Here is a 16,600-nt window from a genome sequence, read left to right as displayed (position 1 = left end):
ATAATTGTATGTAGTTACCAATATGCACTGTTTGGTTTTTGAAATAAATTAGTCAACATAAACCTCACTCTTTGTGGTATTTTAAATTATTTTGTTGAAACTGTTGATTATGAACACATCAGTGACTGTTATTTTACATAAATGAATGAGGTCTTCTGAGGTGCATGTGATATCTAGCAGGAAAAGTCGTGCCTTCTCTACTCTCAATTGAACCACTCTAGAGACAGGTGACACATGGTGGGATGGAGATGGATGTGTCAGGTCAGTGTGAATTCAATAGAGGCTGTGAAGAGGCTCCTCTGCCACCCATTTGTGTGCTCTAAACTAGTTTTTTTGTCTTCCAATATTCTTCTTTGTCCCGCGGTAAATCGTGAGAGGAATGTGAATGCACATCTGCTATTATACTTGATTATTTTTCAATATTGCTGTCCTCTCTGGTACCTATGGCTGTCATCACAGAAGCCTATAGCTTTCTGTAGAAATGAGTATATCTGTACTGCTTGATTCATGCATGTCTGTCACAAACAAATAATGACCACTTGAATAGTTAAAGCTAATATGTGACTTGTTGAACAGCTAGATGTTGAATGATGACAGACAGATGGACACAAGGATGTATAAAAGAGGTGTAAACCTTGTTTAACAGGCCTGGTTACCCATGGTAAAATTAGCTTTTGAACAACAAAGCTCTACTGTAATTGTTGTGGAACCTTTTTTTCTAAAGCTTAAACCCATTCTTCAATAAATAAATGTGAACTTGGGACACCGAACTTGCACAACAACCTGATGTAACCCTGGAGATGGCCCCAAATCAATACAATAATAATAATAATACCATCAGTGCCCTTCAACTCAACGGCCTGAGGGACCAGCAGCCTGTGATGCACTATCTGCTTAACATCGGAGGAAATGAATGTGGCTAAAGGAGAGGGAAAGCATAATTTGATTGGTCCTAGTGACTGCTGGTCTCAGGAGCGTTGTCCTGCAGTCTGTGGCTGTGATTAGCAGCCTAATGATGTACTGAAAGCATTATTGAAGGTAATGCCTTCCATGTGGCTTGAATTAGATGTATTTTACAGCATTAGTTAGGAGGCAGTGAAGAGTTGTGCGTTTAATTGATCCATTGCGGGGATTTCTGACTATAACAAGATCACAATCCCTCTGCGCTCGTGAAGGAACTACATGCAGATTTCCATTTCAACAGTCTTGTTATTGATTTGGTTGGATACTGATATGAATTCCATCAAATTCAGTGGAATTCAACTTCAGCTATTCCTGTTACATCTTGTATCTAAGGAAACCAAGTATTTGAAAACATCAATATGAATTTAAGGCACCAAAAAGTTGTATCCAAATTTCAATGCAAGTGTACTGCAAAAAGTTAGATTATATTTTCTGTAGCAGTAAGTATAAGGCAGGATTGTCCTGTTCCAAATATCTAAAGTGAATGAATGAAGATTAGGCAGTAACCACCTCATAGGGTGGGCAAGTCTAATATGCAGTTACCCTTTCGATCACCTCCATAGGTGAAGATATAAATTTGCTGGCGGTTCCAACCCTGACAAGCTTCCTCCTCTTTGGGCTGATTTATTGGGCCACATCCTGGTCCGTAATTCATTCATTAATCACATAATTCTCATGGATCTTACCACTGGAGACAGGGGAGCAGATAAAATCATTAAAAAGACGTTAAGGTCACGCTACCAGATATGGCACCACTGCTGCATTAAACCATAACAAGCATCTCAATCTATGCCACCTTACCACCTGCTGCAAGAACAAATATGACCTGTGTACTAAACCTACAGGCACTTCCATGACCGAAAATCTACATACTGTAGATAAAATATGAGTGTTGAACAGATGTGTTAACAAGAACAATAATATGAACATTCCTGTGTGTTGGGTCTCAACCAGATGCAGGTCTAAATCATAATTTTCAAGAATATGATCGTGTTTCCTCTTAGCTTGTATGTAATCTAGTTTGCCATAATTAGATTAGCATTATGATTCAATCAGTCTGTAGTTGCAGTGTGGATGCCTGGCCTTTTCCATTCTACCTTGTGCCGCCCACAATACACAATACTGATGTTCAACACATGATGTACCTATGAGGGTAAGGTATTATGTTACTGAGTGACAGTAGGTACATTCGAGAGGGATGTTGTTGCATTGTCTTGAAACTCAAAGAGGAATTATTTGTATGGGTATAGGATGATGACAGTTTGTATAGGAGGTCGCTGCAATGTCTGAAAGATAGGGAGGATTACTCTCTTTTGTAACAGAGCACAGATATGACAAGACACCAATCCTCTGCTGACACTGAGGTGGGATGTGTGCACTAATTCACTCTTTCCCAAGCTAATCTGCTAAATAGGGTTTGTCTGTCAAAACCAATGAGGAGGCTCGGAAAAAATGTGTGGTTTACTCTGGTGGGTGAGTCATTCATATACACGAAGGCATTCCTTTGGAGCGTAGCCACAGCATCCATTTCAATGTGCTATTTGTGACAGTGGACTCGAGCAGGCGCCCTTGTAGTCAGCATGATGCTTTAAACAAAAAATAGGGGTACAACAAATCAGATATGAGTACAGAATGAATGGAAAATAAGTTATCTTGAGATATATAATCCAAACTGGTTTAGGTGAAGTGATGAAATGCCACAGTGTGTCTGCGCAAAGTAAAGCGTTTCAACAATTGCGCATTGTTTGGCGATTCCAAAACTTCCTCACACGCTAAAAACTGTCAGAAATGTGCTGTCTCCTCTGAGTATGTCATCACATGATGAGTCAACACAAAAGAAAGTCAGAAAGCATTCTATTTTGTTAGAGCAAAACTTAATTTCACGATGGTGTGCCATATGTTGGGTATGCGAGTGCGCAATGACGAACGCGCCAATCCCGCTGGAATTGTTATGACGTATAAAGACTGATCAAATCTGATTGCTCCTAGTTCCATGAAAAGTGTTCAGATGTATAAAACGAGGGTATGGGGAGATGATCCAAACAGACGCCAGACAGTGAAGGAACCACGGAAAGCGCCAGCTTCAACTTAAGGAGATAATACAAAAGGACTGTGATTTCAGTACCACGGTCAGCGCATCAAGGGGTTCGAAGAGGATCATACCATACAACCTACGTGAGTACCTGGATATTTTCATCACTGAGCATAGACATTGACGATTAACACAATTGTTTTGAAGCAATCATTGTTTCTCTGCATGCCATCGAGGCAACTTTGGACTTTTTTTTCCAAGAGCCACAAAATTTAAAAAGAATTTAAAACAGATTTCTACTGGAAGAAATCTGAGGAGCCTTTACATTTCATCACTTTGATCGAACCCACAAAGATTATAAACGGGTTACTTTTCCATAATCTACAGTAATGTACCATAGTTCGACTTATTTCTGAATAAAGTTTAACGTTTTTACAACCTATCACATAACTTTCTTTGATATAGCCCAATTAATAAGATCTTCCCTTAACAGGTGTAAAGCGATGTTACAGAGAAACGGCTCCCAGCTCTTGCTCATAATAGCCCTGTGCAGTGTTTTGTATTCCCGGACTGTGAGTTTACCTTATGCTTCTATGAGGTAGGTGCACGATTTTGACCACAAATCACAATTTTACGTTAATATTTCACGACCGCACTACACTTACCGTTAAATGGACAGTGTCAAATACAACCTATTTGTTGTTGAATGTCAACATATATTCAAAAGACAGCAGCCCAAATGAATGTATGCAATGTCAAAGATTAGGCTAATTGTGGAGTATGAACTCTATTTACATTGACTTGCTCCTGTTGGCATTGACTAATATTTCCGATATGCAATAAAGATTCATTGTTTGACTTGCTTAAGTTATCATTACCAACTGGTGGTGTTGTTATAGGTCAATCTCTTTCGTTGTGTACTGTAAGTAAAGATGGATAGCCTAAATAAAAACATTTTGTGTTGGCAGACCCTCAAGGCACGCAGACGGTCTTTTCACGAGTGGTTACAGCAAACTTTTAGGACAGTTATCCGCGAGAAGATATTTGGAGTCATTGATTGGAAAGCGAGTAAGGTAGGTAGCATATAAACTGTAAATTAATTACACTAAAACGTTGAGTCAGAAGTGCCTCCATTACGCAAAACGTAGAAACAAACTACAAACAGAAAAAAATCAGAAACTGAGTAGGCTAATATTGTGGGACTTTTTTTCATTAATAAATTATGCATTTTAAATTACTTTATTTTCAGAAGCTCGCAGTTGTAGACAACATCTGTATCCATTCTAATCTAAAGACACTAAAGAATAAAAAATCTAAAGAATAAATATGGTGAATGCAATTTCTAATGAATGATTACAGGCATGTAGGCATCATATCATACAGTGCCATGACTTCTGTGGAGAGGCAGCCAACAAACAGGTTTTCGTGTATGTTTCAGTGAGGACATGATGGAGGACCAAAGTCCAGTAAAGCGGCATTCAGATGCAATTTTTACAGACAACTACAGCCGTTTCCGGAAACAGATGGCAGTGAAGAAGTACCTGAACTCTGTCCTGTCGGGACAGAAAAGAAGGTTTGTCTGCCTACTGTTCAATCTCTCTATCAAAACTGACATGGTAGAATACAACAGTATATGAGAGAGACCAGGTGCAAATTCACTCAAATACAGCAGTTTCATACTCAGTCTTAGACTTGGTTCCATGAAATTACTTCTTCAGGATTAGCATTTGTGATTCTCTTTCACACTGTCCAGCCAAGAAGACCCTCCTAATGTACAAGAAGAGTCCACCAGAAGTGAGAGCGCCTTCCCAGAAAGCTTTGACGATGTCAGAGTAGAAGACTTTTTCAACCACCTTCAACTGGTGAGCTCAAGATTTTGAGTTGTCTAAAATGATTGGCCAACAGTGGAATCTTCCATTCCTCAATGTTAGCAAAAATGTATTGTTTTTGCCCAAAAATATGATAACTACATTTCTGTATTCTGTTCTGACAATTATATATTTCTCCATGCATATTCCTCCCATTCTGCAGCCATTATGAGGAAGACCCATTGGAGAGGATAAGCCAATCTGCCAACCTCATTGATGTGCCATATGCAGAATATCAGAAAGGACATCAACATTAACAAAATACTGTACATTTCAAATTAGAAATATCACATGGTTATCTATAAATGACAAGTTTACACTGTATATACCAAATATATACTGTAGAGTGAGGTGCAGGACAGTTAAACATGTCTGTTGGCCCTTGAACCCAGAAATTTGCTTCGAAAAGTCCTCTGTGAATGGTTTCTCAATAAATGCATTGAATGAAGTATTGGGCTGACAAAGAACAATCACAAAATCCTGACCTAAGGTCCATAGCATTTAATCTACTATTGAGTACCATGCCTGGATCATATAGTGACGTAACATTCTCCCAGTCTTTGGAAAAATGTCCATGCATTTTGTAAATCTGAATAATTTTGTAAAAAGTATATCGATGTTGCCTCTACCTTGATGCTAAAATGGCGGGGACAATGGGGAACATGGGTGGGAATCGGGCATGAGAGATTTTTATTTTTATTTTTTTCATTCAAGGAAAATAAAAAAATTTGAAGAGCTAAACTCTGGCTGTAATCCATTCAAAGTGCCACCTTCTACCAGACTCTAAACCCATAAGCGCATAAGAGGTCTTCTATTCAAGTCACATAATGGACACAGCACCTCGTGCTGGTAATAGTGCTAGATCCGTTCTCTGCTTCTAAAGAGTTGACAACAATATTGAGGTATGACATGCAACTTTAAGGTGTTTGTATCATTCTTTGTTAAAGTGTGTGTGTGTGTGTGTGTGTGTAAAACACTGCTGTGTAAAACAGCATTAATCACAATATGCATAACTTCACTCTAATTTAGCATTAATTGTATTCAGACAAGACTGCTTAAACACGCATAGATTAGAAATAAATATTGAACATCCATGTCTCATTTATATATTTAGTCAATCATCAATAATCATTTAATAAATTGTAGATTTCCACAGAGAGATCTGTTTTAAGATACATGTCATTTCAGTGCTGTCATTAAGCTTGACTTTAGATAGTTAGGTTATTTATTCACAACCTCTGAATGGTTTGGTGAACTGATAACCCTTTAAATAGAGACCTGTCTGGGTCTCAGGGGGAGAACATAAATCCCACAGCCTCCAATTGACAAGAAAAGCAGCCTACAGTAAAAATGACATTTGGTATATAGATTTTCTACCAGGGACCTCATGGTCTCCTCATAATGTAGGTGATGTTTTTGGCAAATGAAGGATCAATTCACTTCAGATTTCTCCAGACACAATTGGTTCATTTGTGATCTTAGACAGCCCCATACCAGCAAACCACTTTTAGTATCCCGTTCAATATCAAATAAGCATGGAGTCTAGCTCCCATGCCGTTAGTGCAGTACGATGATGTAGTCATATGGTTTTGTGCGGGTGATGGAGAGGTTCGAAAATAGCTGTAGACTGAGTCAGCATAAAGTGTTTTGACGCATAAATGTCAAACGCACTGTGCTGTCTAGGAGAGCATGAACATTAGTGATGTTGTGTTTTAATGCGCCGTGCCTACATTCATGATGCATTCAGAGGATGTTATGATTTAATGTGACGTGTGGGTGCCTTAAATGTTAAATTCAATTAAGTGGGTTTTTTTTATTATTAATAATGAGTACATGTCATTTGAATATTTAGATCCACATCTTTTAGATTAATCTACAGTACACAAATGTAATCTTGGAATACAGAACACCCAAGTATACAAGCTGCCAGTCAGGAAATAATACACATTTATTAATGTTACATGTTGCAACAAATGTTTTTTATTTATGTTTTATTATGTGGAAAAACATAATAAAAAAGTAAAACAAAGGCTTCCTCAAACTCTGAATAATTATTTCAGATCATACAAAAAGTCACATGCAACACACATTGAAGATATACACACATGCACAATAAAGTGTGGATGATGCATGATCATAGTCCAAGGTTTCCCATAATTAACCTTGTGTTGATGGCATTAACCTGCTATCTGTGATGACTTCTTCAGCATTGTCAGATGATGATGGCATGGTGTTTGAACTCCATCTCTGCTAGGCCTACTCTGGCTGTGATTCAGCTCCTGGTACTTGCAATTACCCCTTATGTATTGTGTCATTGGGAGAGATGTGCATCGGTATAGAATAACACACAATATGATGTGAAAGGACACAAAATGAATAACGGTTTGTCACATTACGTACCCATCACCCTGTTACTAGAGGGCAAGGAAAACTGTTTAAAAAAGGAGAAGAATAAAGACGTGACAAATCTAGAGATGAGTAAATGCAAAAACAATTTTAAAAGTTGTTTTTTTTTCTAGCAGAGCAAATGTGAATTATGACAACAGAGATGGATAGCCAAGGGTCAGATTAGCAAAAGAATGAAGTAAATGTTTGGGTGAAAGTTTATCAGTTTTATCTTTCATCACCTCGTGTACTAAAATATTAATGTGTATGTATAGTTCATGACATTTACATTTTATATTAATTTGCATATGCATTTATTCATTTAGAAGATGCTTTTTCCAAGCCTTTACAGAGCTTACAAGATATTTCTTTAGAAAGAGTGGCTAAACACTTTTTGGACATAAGTCAGACAAAGTGTAATGTGTATATCCCCTGTTGAGTTAAATTAGAATAACTTTTTCATGTTAGCTGTTAGAAATTAGATGTGGTATGTTTTCAATTAGTGAATTAGTGCTCAGTTATTCCTTTCCTATACCCAATGTCCATCAACATAATTCAACAAAAGAATGTATCACCTCGCCATCCACCTCACTCTGTGTGTGTGTGTGTGTGTGTGTGTGTGTGTGTTTATGTGCAAGTGTGTTTAAGTGTGTCCGTTCCCTGTTGCAAATCACATGGCATGTGATTTTCCGAGCCTTGTGGGTAGGGTAGCTACTCTCATTAGCCCTCATTATTTGGGATCTAATGGTCAGTCGGCCTGCTGCACGTAAAAATAGACCAGCCTCTGGTCCACTCTGGCCAGGCCATTCTCCATCACTCTGGGGTAATTGCAGTGCTCCCACTTAAAGTGATTTCCCGCAGAAATGGACAGACATTTTTTTCTTCTTTGTCGATTTTTCTTTGCTTGGTTGTGTGTGTGTGTGTGTGTGTGTGTGTGTGTGTGTGTGTGTGTGTGTGTGTGTGTGTGTGTGTGTGTGTGTGTGTGTGTGTGTGTGTGTGTGTGTGTGCGTGTGTGTTTGTGAGTCATGTGATTATTACAATATTTCTGATCAAGGTTCAGGTTTATGATTCCATTAAGTATTACATCAAATAAAATTGGTTAATGATGCAAGACATGTAGTGCTTTATGTCACCAATCGATCCCAGCAGGCAGCAGTAGTAACCAGGCATCCATAATGTGGAAATCTATAAGCACAAGATCAGAAAAACCTCGAGAATGCATTTCTGCTTGTAAACAGGCAAGATCACCCTGTGGCAAACTTCTCTGAAGAAAACTCACGGGTAAAGCACCTTTCTGAATAGTACGCCTGTTTCCTCCCACGCTGTCATAGCATCGTTTGTATGGGCTAGATGGCACAGCCGTCTGCACCCCCTCTCTCCACCCCTCTTGCCCCCATGCCCGACGGCACAACAGGGCTGGCATATGAAGACTGGTGGCCTGACAGCAGGCAGCGAGGCCGACCTTTAGCTCTGTGACTTATGTCTTGGTGACAGGTGCCAGTCGCTCATCATGTGCATCACATGTGCACCCAGTACTAGTCATCCGGCCCCTCAGGCCTGGGTACCATGTGTGTGTGAGTGTTTGTGTGAGTGTCTGCATGTGTGTGTGTGTGTGTGTGAGTGTGCATACAGGTGTCTGTCTGTCTGTCTGTCTGTGTATTTGTTTGGATGAAACTACTGAGAGATGGTGTGGAAAGAGGAATGTGAACAGGGGTGTAGGCGTAAAATAAGAGGTGTGTGTGTGTTTGAGAGACAGAGAGTGTGTCTGTTTGTCTGTAGGTGAGTGTGCATACAGGTGTCTGTGTCTGTCTGTCTGTCTGTGTATTTGTTTGGATGAAATACTGAGAGATGGTGTGGAAAGAGGGATGTGAACAGGGGTGTAGGCGTAAAATAAGAGGTGTGTGTGTGTGTGTGTCAGGGTTGTGCAAAATTTGAATTGCAATTCTGCTTCCTGTTTGCTACCTCAATTGAAATGCAAATGAAATTCAAGAATTGAATTGAAATTTAAGAGCAATTCAATTCTGGAATTTTGCACAACCCTGGTGTGTGTATGTGTGTGAGCAGAGGTGTAGAGGTAAAATAAGAGGTGTGTGTGTGTGTGAGCAGGGGTGTAGTGGTAAAATAAGAAGTGGGTGAACTATGAATTCTGTGATCACAATAGGTGGACTGGGCCATGCGGTATATAGGATTTTTTAAAAAGGCAGTCAGAACATGTAACGATACCAGTGGTATTAAATGGTTCCTAGAGTGTTGATGAGTGTATTATGAATGTGGATAATACAGTGTGATTTCTGAATGTTAAAAGTTGCAATTGGTAAATAAAATCTTTTGAGAAGTGGATAAACTGCAATAGGAGGTGGATAAACTGCATTTATTTGCGTTTAGCCTCCACTACATCCATGGATATGAGTGCCAAAGAAAGAAAAAAAGTAATTATGCTGGTGGTGATGGAAGAAAATATGCTGCTGATATGATCAGTAGCTGTAATGTATATAGGGGTATGTATGTGTGTACATAGAAATGTTGTGTTGACAAACAAAAAATTAAATTGACACAATTTTGTCCGTTTAAGTTCAATAATAGAACCTTACCCGTGCCAGACATCTCATTTTCTGCATTCTAAATGGCATGACTCACAGAGTGCTGAGAATCCGCATTCATCATCAGTTGGCTGACATCTGTAAACATCTGTTTCTTTCTCTCATAACATGCCCTGCTGCCTGGTGGCCCCTTTGTTTTCCAATCCACAGGTTTAATTTGGGTCTGCTGTAGTCGGAATCAATAAATCACATGAACAGTAATACAAATGCAGCCTCAGAGCTGTGTGGTCCAGCAAAGGGCAACTGGGAGATTAATTGGAGTTGTGTGAGTGGCCTAATGATGGAGCATCTCACGTGCGGACTCCTGTTGTCATCCCATCCCTCCCCTCTTCTCTTACCTGGTCCTTAGCAGAGGCGTATCAAGCTTAATCAAAGCAGGGGCGGTTCTGGGTTAGGGAAGTAAAATAATCCCGGCCACATTATAAATAACTCATTTCTACATTCTCATGACAAAAAGTGTGTGTGTGTGTGGGGGGGATAGAATTATGTTTCAGCAAAAGTGTATAACACCCCTAACCCCCCAGCATGCAACGCTCATGGTCCTTAGAGTTTCCCATCATTCCTTTTTTAAGAGAACTGTCCACCAACAGTGGCGACTTTAGCTAAAATATTCCTGCTCTTATATCAACCAAGCTGACCTTAACTAAGTCCACAGAGATGAATTACCTATTTGAGTGAACAGGCTGGCTACTTATTGTCTCATTCATACTCTATGAGTTTTTAAAAGCTGCTTATCTGCTGATATTTAGGTCCCTCAGTGTAGCTGAAAAGGGATGATTTGTTCAAAATCATGTTATATAGGCTGTATGCATTACTGGCTACATGAGAATGAAATAAGTACATTTCAAGGCAAATTGATGCCATAAGATGAAATGACATGTGTTTTACTCATAACAAGAGAAAAGTGTTAGAATCATATCAGTTCAACCCATTGTATGCAGGAGGTATTTTCACTGACCGTTGTCGAGCCATGTACACAGCTGCATCAGGACAGAACACGATTTTCATCAGGAAGAAAACTATTTTGGTATTTCACGTCAAGGAGAGAAGCATTGCTAAATCAATTAAAGTGCAGCAGGGAGGCTGTATTGTATTCCTTGAGTGAAATGTCCTTGCAAATCAAAATCATCCATTTTGTGTTTCATTACATTTTAATCAGGAGTAGAAATTGCTCTAACACGTGTAAAATTGGCCTGGGGCTATGTTGCATCTAAACAAATATCTAATGTTAAATGTTGTTTCAGGGCACATCAATCACAACTTAACATCCAAAGCCAGCTATCCTCATTTTGCTGAAATAACAGGGGCAAACAAAACAGTGATACAGATCTCCATATCTAATCACTGATAGGTTTCAGGATTTGAAACTCCCCATATCCCCCGATAGTTTTGATGACTATGAGAGTGCTGGGGTTACCAAAGTTTTCAGGTCATGATAAAACATTATGATAAATGCATTATTATTTGCCTCTTTCGGCACAAATCTCACAAGGGAGACAATTACTGCTGTCTACAAACACCTCTTCTACTCCCGCAGATACTAATTCAAATCTCACCACGTAGCATGATAATTGTTCTCTGTGGGTGCAGGCCCTTTGATGTTACATTAAAACATGCTCCTAGTCCATTTTACCGATCAGATATACCATTAAACAATTAAATTCAAGTCTCAAATTCAAGATCAATCAGCACTTGCAAAGATGACAAGACCTAGATATTATAAACAGTCAAGTTTAATTCGATCAGTTTGCCCTTCAGGTCGCCAGGCCTAAAGGTCTTGGTTTAATAGTGCATACATACTTTAATGAAAAGTCACAAATTAAGAAATTTAAAGCAGTGTATTAAACAGTACCTTTTAAACAATGGCCAATTACTAGCCCTTGTACCTTGCAACTTATTTTAAGTTAATATAGTTTAACAACCGCCGCCGCCCCCCCCCAACAAATTTTATTGAGCCAAATACACCCCAAAAAAATGCACTAGAATAACTCCTGACAAAAAGATTAGGGAACTGTTTGCGAAATCAAGCAATAGACTATCCGCTAGTTGTTATAATTGTTTGATGTGGGTAGATCAAAACCATTTCAGAAAATCCAAGATAAAACAAAATTGCCTATAAATTGACAAACACGGAATCTGGCTTTCCCCCCAGATCTTGGCAGTATGGCACCATCTAGGCAATAACTTTGGAATTGCAAAGGAGGCTAGAACAGTAAAATGACAAATATTTTATTTGAAACAAACAAATATTTACATTTTGGACCATATATTTTCCATATGACCAGACAATACATATAAAAAACACTTATAATATAAAACTTTCACATCAATTCTCTTGTATTTACAAATAGTCCTTTTATATACAATATCATTGACATCATTGTTCAGTCTAACCTTAGATTATCAACAAGGACAGACATGAAAATGGTGAATATAAAGATTTTTTTTTAAAACAATCTTTAAAAGACTTTATGGGTTGTGGTTAAGAAAAATAAAACCTGAGTTAATATGAAGCAGCTTGCTCAGACTCGTCGCCTTCCCTTTTGTGCAGTTGTGTGTATGCGTGTCCTTGGCTGTTCAGAGTCGGCGAATGTTCCGCTTGCTCTGCTTGCTACAGGGCAGGTGTGTGGCCACAGAGCCCCGAGACCCGGGGGAGCAGGAGCTACCCAGCACACCTGTGCGGCAGGCCGAGGAGCCATGGAAGGCGCCCAGGCAGAGGGTGCAGAAGTCGTACGCGCAGCTGGCACGCATGCACACGGCACGCTTCATGGCGGCGTCGTAGCGCGCGGGTGAGCTGCACTGCCTACAGGACTTCAACCCTTCGTCATTCTTTAGAGTCCTGGCAGCCTATGGTGAAGACAAACAAGTCCAATCAACAGTCAGCAGCTTCACGGTAATCTGATAAGCAATACTGTTATATGCCTTTTGTTATAATTTTGCTTAATTTCTTTCTGTTTGTTTTTTGCCCAAATATGCTTTTTGTAAGTCACTTTGGACAAAAGTGTCAGTCAATCTTAAACTACAAAATACAATAGGTGACAAGTTATGGTGCTTTCTATTTGTCTTGTAAATCATCGTACACCCACTCGTACAACATGTACGAATTAGTGGCGACAGGAACGCGTTTCTCTCGAGCCACGAGGGGCATTAGCAGGAGGCTAGTCATTGTTATTGTTTTGTGCTACATGTAGCCTCTAGCTAAACGGCTGGAAAACAAATTGTTACATTGTATTGCAGGCACAGCAAAACTGTGCAATGCATGAATTGGCGACCGGATTCAAGCAGCAATGTAATCTAGTGTGTAAGAGCATTACATCAACATTAACATGACCAACACAGTACATATGCAAAAAAAATACATGTCATCTCATCTCAACTATGGGCGCAGCCATGTTTGTTGTAAGGTCGTACGTCCACCTCGGGGTACCCTCAAGTACTCCGAGGTAAAGTGGGCGTGCCTGCCCAAAATGCCGCAAGAAAGCTGGGTAATTTACACTTTCCAACTCGGGCAGCGGATTTACGAGACAAATAGAAAGCACGGTTAAAGCAACATTACGAAACAATGTACTAGTTAGCCAACTATAAACGGTATACAAACCTGGCAAACACTACCCAGAGCCTTGTTAGCTCTGCTAGATGCTTACTAACATTCAATGCACTATCCTTTAGTGATAGTCAACAATGTCACATTGCAAAAGATTTCCCTTAATTTTTTTTGCAGCGTGTTCCAGCCAGGAATATATAACTACATAATGCACATCCTGAGGTAAATTGGTAAATGTTTGCAATTTCTGTTTGCCTTGAGTTTTTTGCCAACATTTGCAACAGTCTGAGGAGGTAGTTCTCCGCGAACATTCAATGGAGCTGGAAGTGTTACTGTTACAATGGAATATTTACACCAAATCGTTCAAATGTAACTGTTCAAAGAAAACATGTTCACCATGAACGTTCGCCACTGTTTGGCAAATTTGAACGCACCTCAGGATGGCTAGTGAGAACGACCATACCCAATCAAAATTAATTTGAAAATTATGCAAAAAAAGGTTGCCTGATAAAAGCATACCTTCAAAAGTGGCAAAGTGGTGTATAATGTTACTTTAGGAGAAGACAACTCTTTGTGTGTTTGAAGAACCATATCAGAAAGATAATACTAGGTAAGACCTTACCTCTTGGAATTTGTGGAACTGGCTTGTCTTCCTGCAGGTAGCTTGACCCTGTGGCGTGCCTTTGTTCATGACCACCTTCCTATCGGGGGTGCTCACTGGGGTGGACGTTATGCGTTGAATGGACGACAACACCACCCTTGATGGGGCGAAGTCTCGCGAAAAGGAACCAGTTGGTCTGTTTTCCTGCTGATAAATTAGAGAGACTATTTAAGAACTTCAGATCAACAACAGATAGCACGGAGGGGTGTTCACTCTAGCACACCAGGCTACTGAATGGGTTTTAACACACTGAACACAGAAACCTGCCCAGCAGGCCTCTCCACACCTTTCCTTGCATGTCATTAACATTGCTTACATCTGGACATTACCATATAACTGCCATTGGATATCTCCTAAGCAACAAAGACTTCCTTAGTACTCCTTACCTGTATTCTCTGTTCAGCTGCTCTGCAGCGCTCAAATGCTGAGCGTTCTTGACGGATGATATCTCTCCAAGTGTTGCTCACTTTTTTACAACTGAAGGAACAAAGAAACACTTAATTTAGAAATGCATTTTTTCGTAACACTAAACAAACACAAACCAAATGCTGTTGCTCTGAATCGACAGGACAGTGTTGATTCTGTGAATTGACAACACATACCTAATTAAGTCTGAGTCCTCAACATGCCTCAGTATCCTGCTGAGAATGTGCCTCATGTCTCTTTCCATCAGAGTGCTGAGAATGTCCAGGCATTCCAGACCCATTTTCCCACCAATGACATTCTGTAGGCCGCTGTTGTTTGCCAGTGTGCTTATGACAGACCAGTCATAGTTCTGGGTCTTTTTAAAGGTTTCTGACAATTTGCGACAAACTTGTTGTTGAAACCTCAGTATGGGAAGAGTGGAAGCTGACTGCCCAATTGTGTCTGGTGTGCTTTCTTCAATAAAGTGAGAAGAGCCACTCTCCTCCAGTCCCTCGCTGAAGGGCTCTCCAAAGTCCACATCGCTGTGCTCGTGGTGGCTGTTCTGAAGAGACAGATAGCCACTGTCCTCAGACTGTACATTACCTCTCACAGTCTCATCCTGTAATGTCCTTGCAAGAGGTTCTGGTGTGAGGCATTCTTTGTTTTCTTTGCCTTTAACAGCAGAGTCAGAGTGAAAAGTTACTTTCGACACACCTGGAGAAGGCAAAGACTTCACAGATACCAGTACACATTTTTTCCGGGGAGAGGAATTGTGGTCTGGTTCGTCCGCGTTGATGACACGATGTTCCGTGCAATATGAAACGAGGGATTCCGCAGACAGGGGGCACTTCATTTCCGTATTCTGGAGGGAAAAAGTGAAATTGGACATCAAAATAACGTTAAACAAAATCACAGCGGTTTTACCTCTTTAAGTGACAATGTATTAAAAGATATACTTGTTAGTAGGCAAAAACTACTAACGAATCAGATATGGCTATCGTTGAGAACAGTTTCTAACTTACACAGAAATAAAGGGTAATAAAAAAAGACCAAAATATTTAAGGCCAAATTAGTTGAACTACCAAAGTAACAGTGCCCAACCACGTTAAGATATCGCCTTTATATTGTGTAAATTGAGCTAAATATGAGATTTGGCAAGCGACCCATTTCAAGTGGGCTACACTATTTTGTGACTAGGTGACCATGACTAGCACTAGGTGTAAGCTTTGGTCATCAAATTTAACTTTTATAACATTGATTTAGTTTCCACGTAGATAATATTGCTGTGCTAATGTTAGTCCAAAAGATGCAAACAATGTCAATACCAGCTGCAACTATAGCGTTACACTTAAATTATGGATTGCGCGCCATGAAAAACGGGGAGTTTAGCTAACTAGCAACAGCCATATATGCAACATGTTGCTAGTGTAACTACATTGACATGACTCGTTGAGCCACCTAGTTAGCATTCTATATCTTAACTTACCAGCTAAGATTGCTAACGTCAACTCGTGTCATAACTTTCATGCCATGGCATGGTATGCCAATAAAAATAGCTAAGGCTTATTATGGCTACGACAGACACCCTTAACATTAAACAGCAAATGTATCGTTAATGCTAAAGTTATCAAGACAACAAGCCAGCCAAACTCCTGGAGGGATTTCCCAATTCAAGAACAACCTCTGCAAGATATCCTCGCTTGCTATGACTTAATTTAGCAAGGGAACTAAGTAGAACCAGCACACAATTCTCCATAAGTCTTACCTTTTCACACGAGGACGATCTCTTTCTTTTGCCGCGAATGATGTTCATCTGATATTTTGTTGTATAGTGTCCACATAAAGAATTTAGCGGCAAACACAGACCCAGTGAATGAGGATGGTGAAAAAGCGCCAGTTAAGAATGGGTTTGAAATACGCGTACAAAATACACTAACCAATGAGAAGCAGCCGGGACTTTTACCTTTAACTGACTGAAAACAGGGAGTAACCAATGAACTACAGGATATATTCTGATGTCACCACGTTATAACGTAACGCTACGCGCCTGTACGTCCAGCAGTAGCAGAAAGGGAGGTAAATAAACAAGAAATGCAACGCACATTGATTTAAACGGTTTAAAAGTTTGGCGGTATTAAGTGG

General features: G+C 39.7%; 2 protein-coding genes across 4 annotated transcripts; one reads left to right on the top strand and one right to left on the bottom strand.

The window, feature by feature from the left end:
• The first annotated feature begins 3,027 nt into the window (after positions 1-3,027).
• LOC121685328 (vasoactive intestinal peptide) lies at positions 3,028-5,535 on the top strand. 2 transcript variants are annotated; one of them, XM_042065790.1, is made up of 6 exons: positions 3,028-3,138; positions 3,489-3,593; positions 3,964-4,068; positions 4,434-4,568; positions 4,749-4,857; positions 5,027-5,535. In XM_042065790.1, the coding sequence occupies exons 2-6, from the start codon at positions 3,499-3,501 to the stop codon at positions 5,033-5,035; spliced, it is 453 nt and encodes a 150-aa protein (XP_041921724.1). In that variant the 5' UTR covers positions 3,028-3,138; positions 3,489-3,498; the 3' UTR covers positions 5,036-5,535. The 2 variants fall into 2 exon arrangements, with proteins under 2 accessions (XP_041921724.1, XP_041921725.1); XM_042065791.1 differs by lacking the exon at positions 3,028-3,138 and adding an exon at positions 3,336-3,381.
• Positions 5,536-12,061: 6,526 nt separating this feature from the next.
• fbxo5 (F-box protein 5) lies at positions 12,062-16,570 on the bottom strand. 2 transcript variants are annotated; one of them, XM_042066014.1, is made up of 5 exons: positions 16,224-16,570; positions 14,656-15,320; positions 14,440-14,530; positions 14,015-14,200; positions 12,062-12,695 (listed from the first exon to the last, which is right to left on the bottom strand). In XM_042066014.1, exons 1-5 carry the CDS (start codon positions 16,269-16,271, stop codon positions 12,426-12,428), a joined length of 1,260 nt encoding a protein of 419 aa, XP_041921948.1. In that variant the 5' UTR covers positions 16,272-16,570; the 3' UTR covers positions 12,062-12,425. The 2 variants fall into 2 exon arrangements, with proteins under 2 accessions (XP_041921948.1, XP_041921949.1); XM_042066015.1 differs by having other exon boundaries at positions 14,015-14,197.
• Between the last annotated feature and the right edge of the window lie 30 nt (positions 16,571-16,600).

The sequence above is a fragment of the Alosa sapidissima genome, chromosome 16 (genome assembly GCF_018492685.1).
Source record: "Alosa sapidissima isolate fAloSap1 chromosome 16, fAloSap1.pri, whole genome shotgun sequence".
Classification (NCBI taxonomy): Eukaryota; Metazoa; Chordata; class Actinopteri; order Clupeiformes; family Clupeidae; genus Alosa; species Alosa sapidissima.
This window is presented reverse-complemented; position numbering and strand designations above follow the sequence as displayed.

What these genes read in the sequence shown, in the direction of transcription:
- LOC121685328 (XM_042065790.1), top strand. Translation starts at nt 3,499, where the DNA reads ATGTTACAGAGAAACGGCTCCCAGCTCTTGCTCATAATAGCCCTGTGC. An exon ending in TTACCTTATGCTTCTATGAG is followed by an intron (nt 3,594 to 3,963) that starts GTAGGTGCACGA and finishes TTGTGTTGGCAG; the next exon opens with ACCCTCAAGGCACGCAGACG. An exon ending in CTGTCGGGACAGAAAAGAAG is followed by an intron (nt 4,569 to 4,748) that starts GTTTGTCTGCCT and finishes CACACTGTCCAG; the next exon opens with CCAAGAAGACCCTCCTAATG.
- fbxo5 (XM_042066014.1), bottom strand. Translation starts at nt 16,271, where the DNA reads ATGAACATCATTCGCGGCAAAAGAAAGAGATCGTCCTCGTGTGAAAAG. An exon ending in GATCGTCCTCGTGTGAAAAG is followed by an intron (nt 15,321 to 16,223) that starts GTAAGACTTATG and finishes TTTTCCCTCCAG; the next exon opens with AATACGGAAATGAAGTGCCC. An exon ending in GAGGACTCAGACTTAATTAG is followed by an intron (nt 14,531 to 14,655) that starts GTATGTGTTGTC and finishes TTGTTCCTTCAG; the next exon opens with TTGTAAAAAAGTGAGCAACA.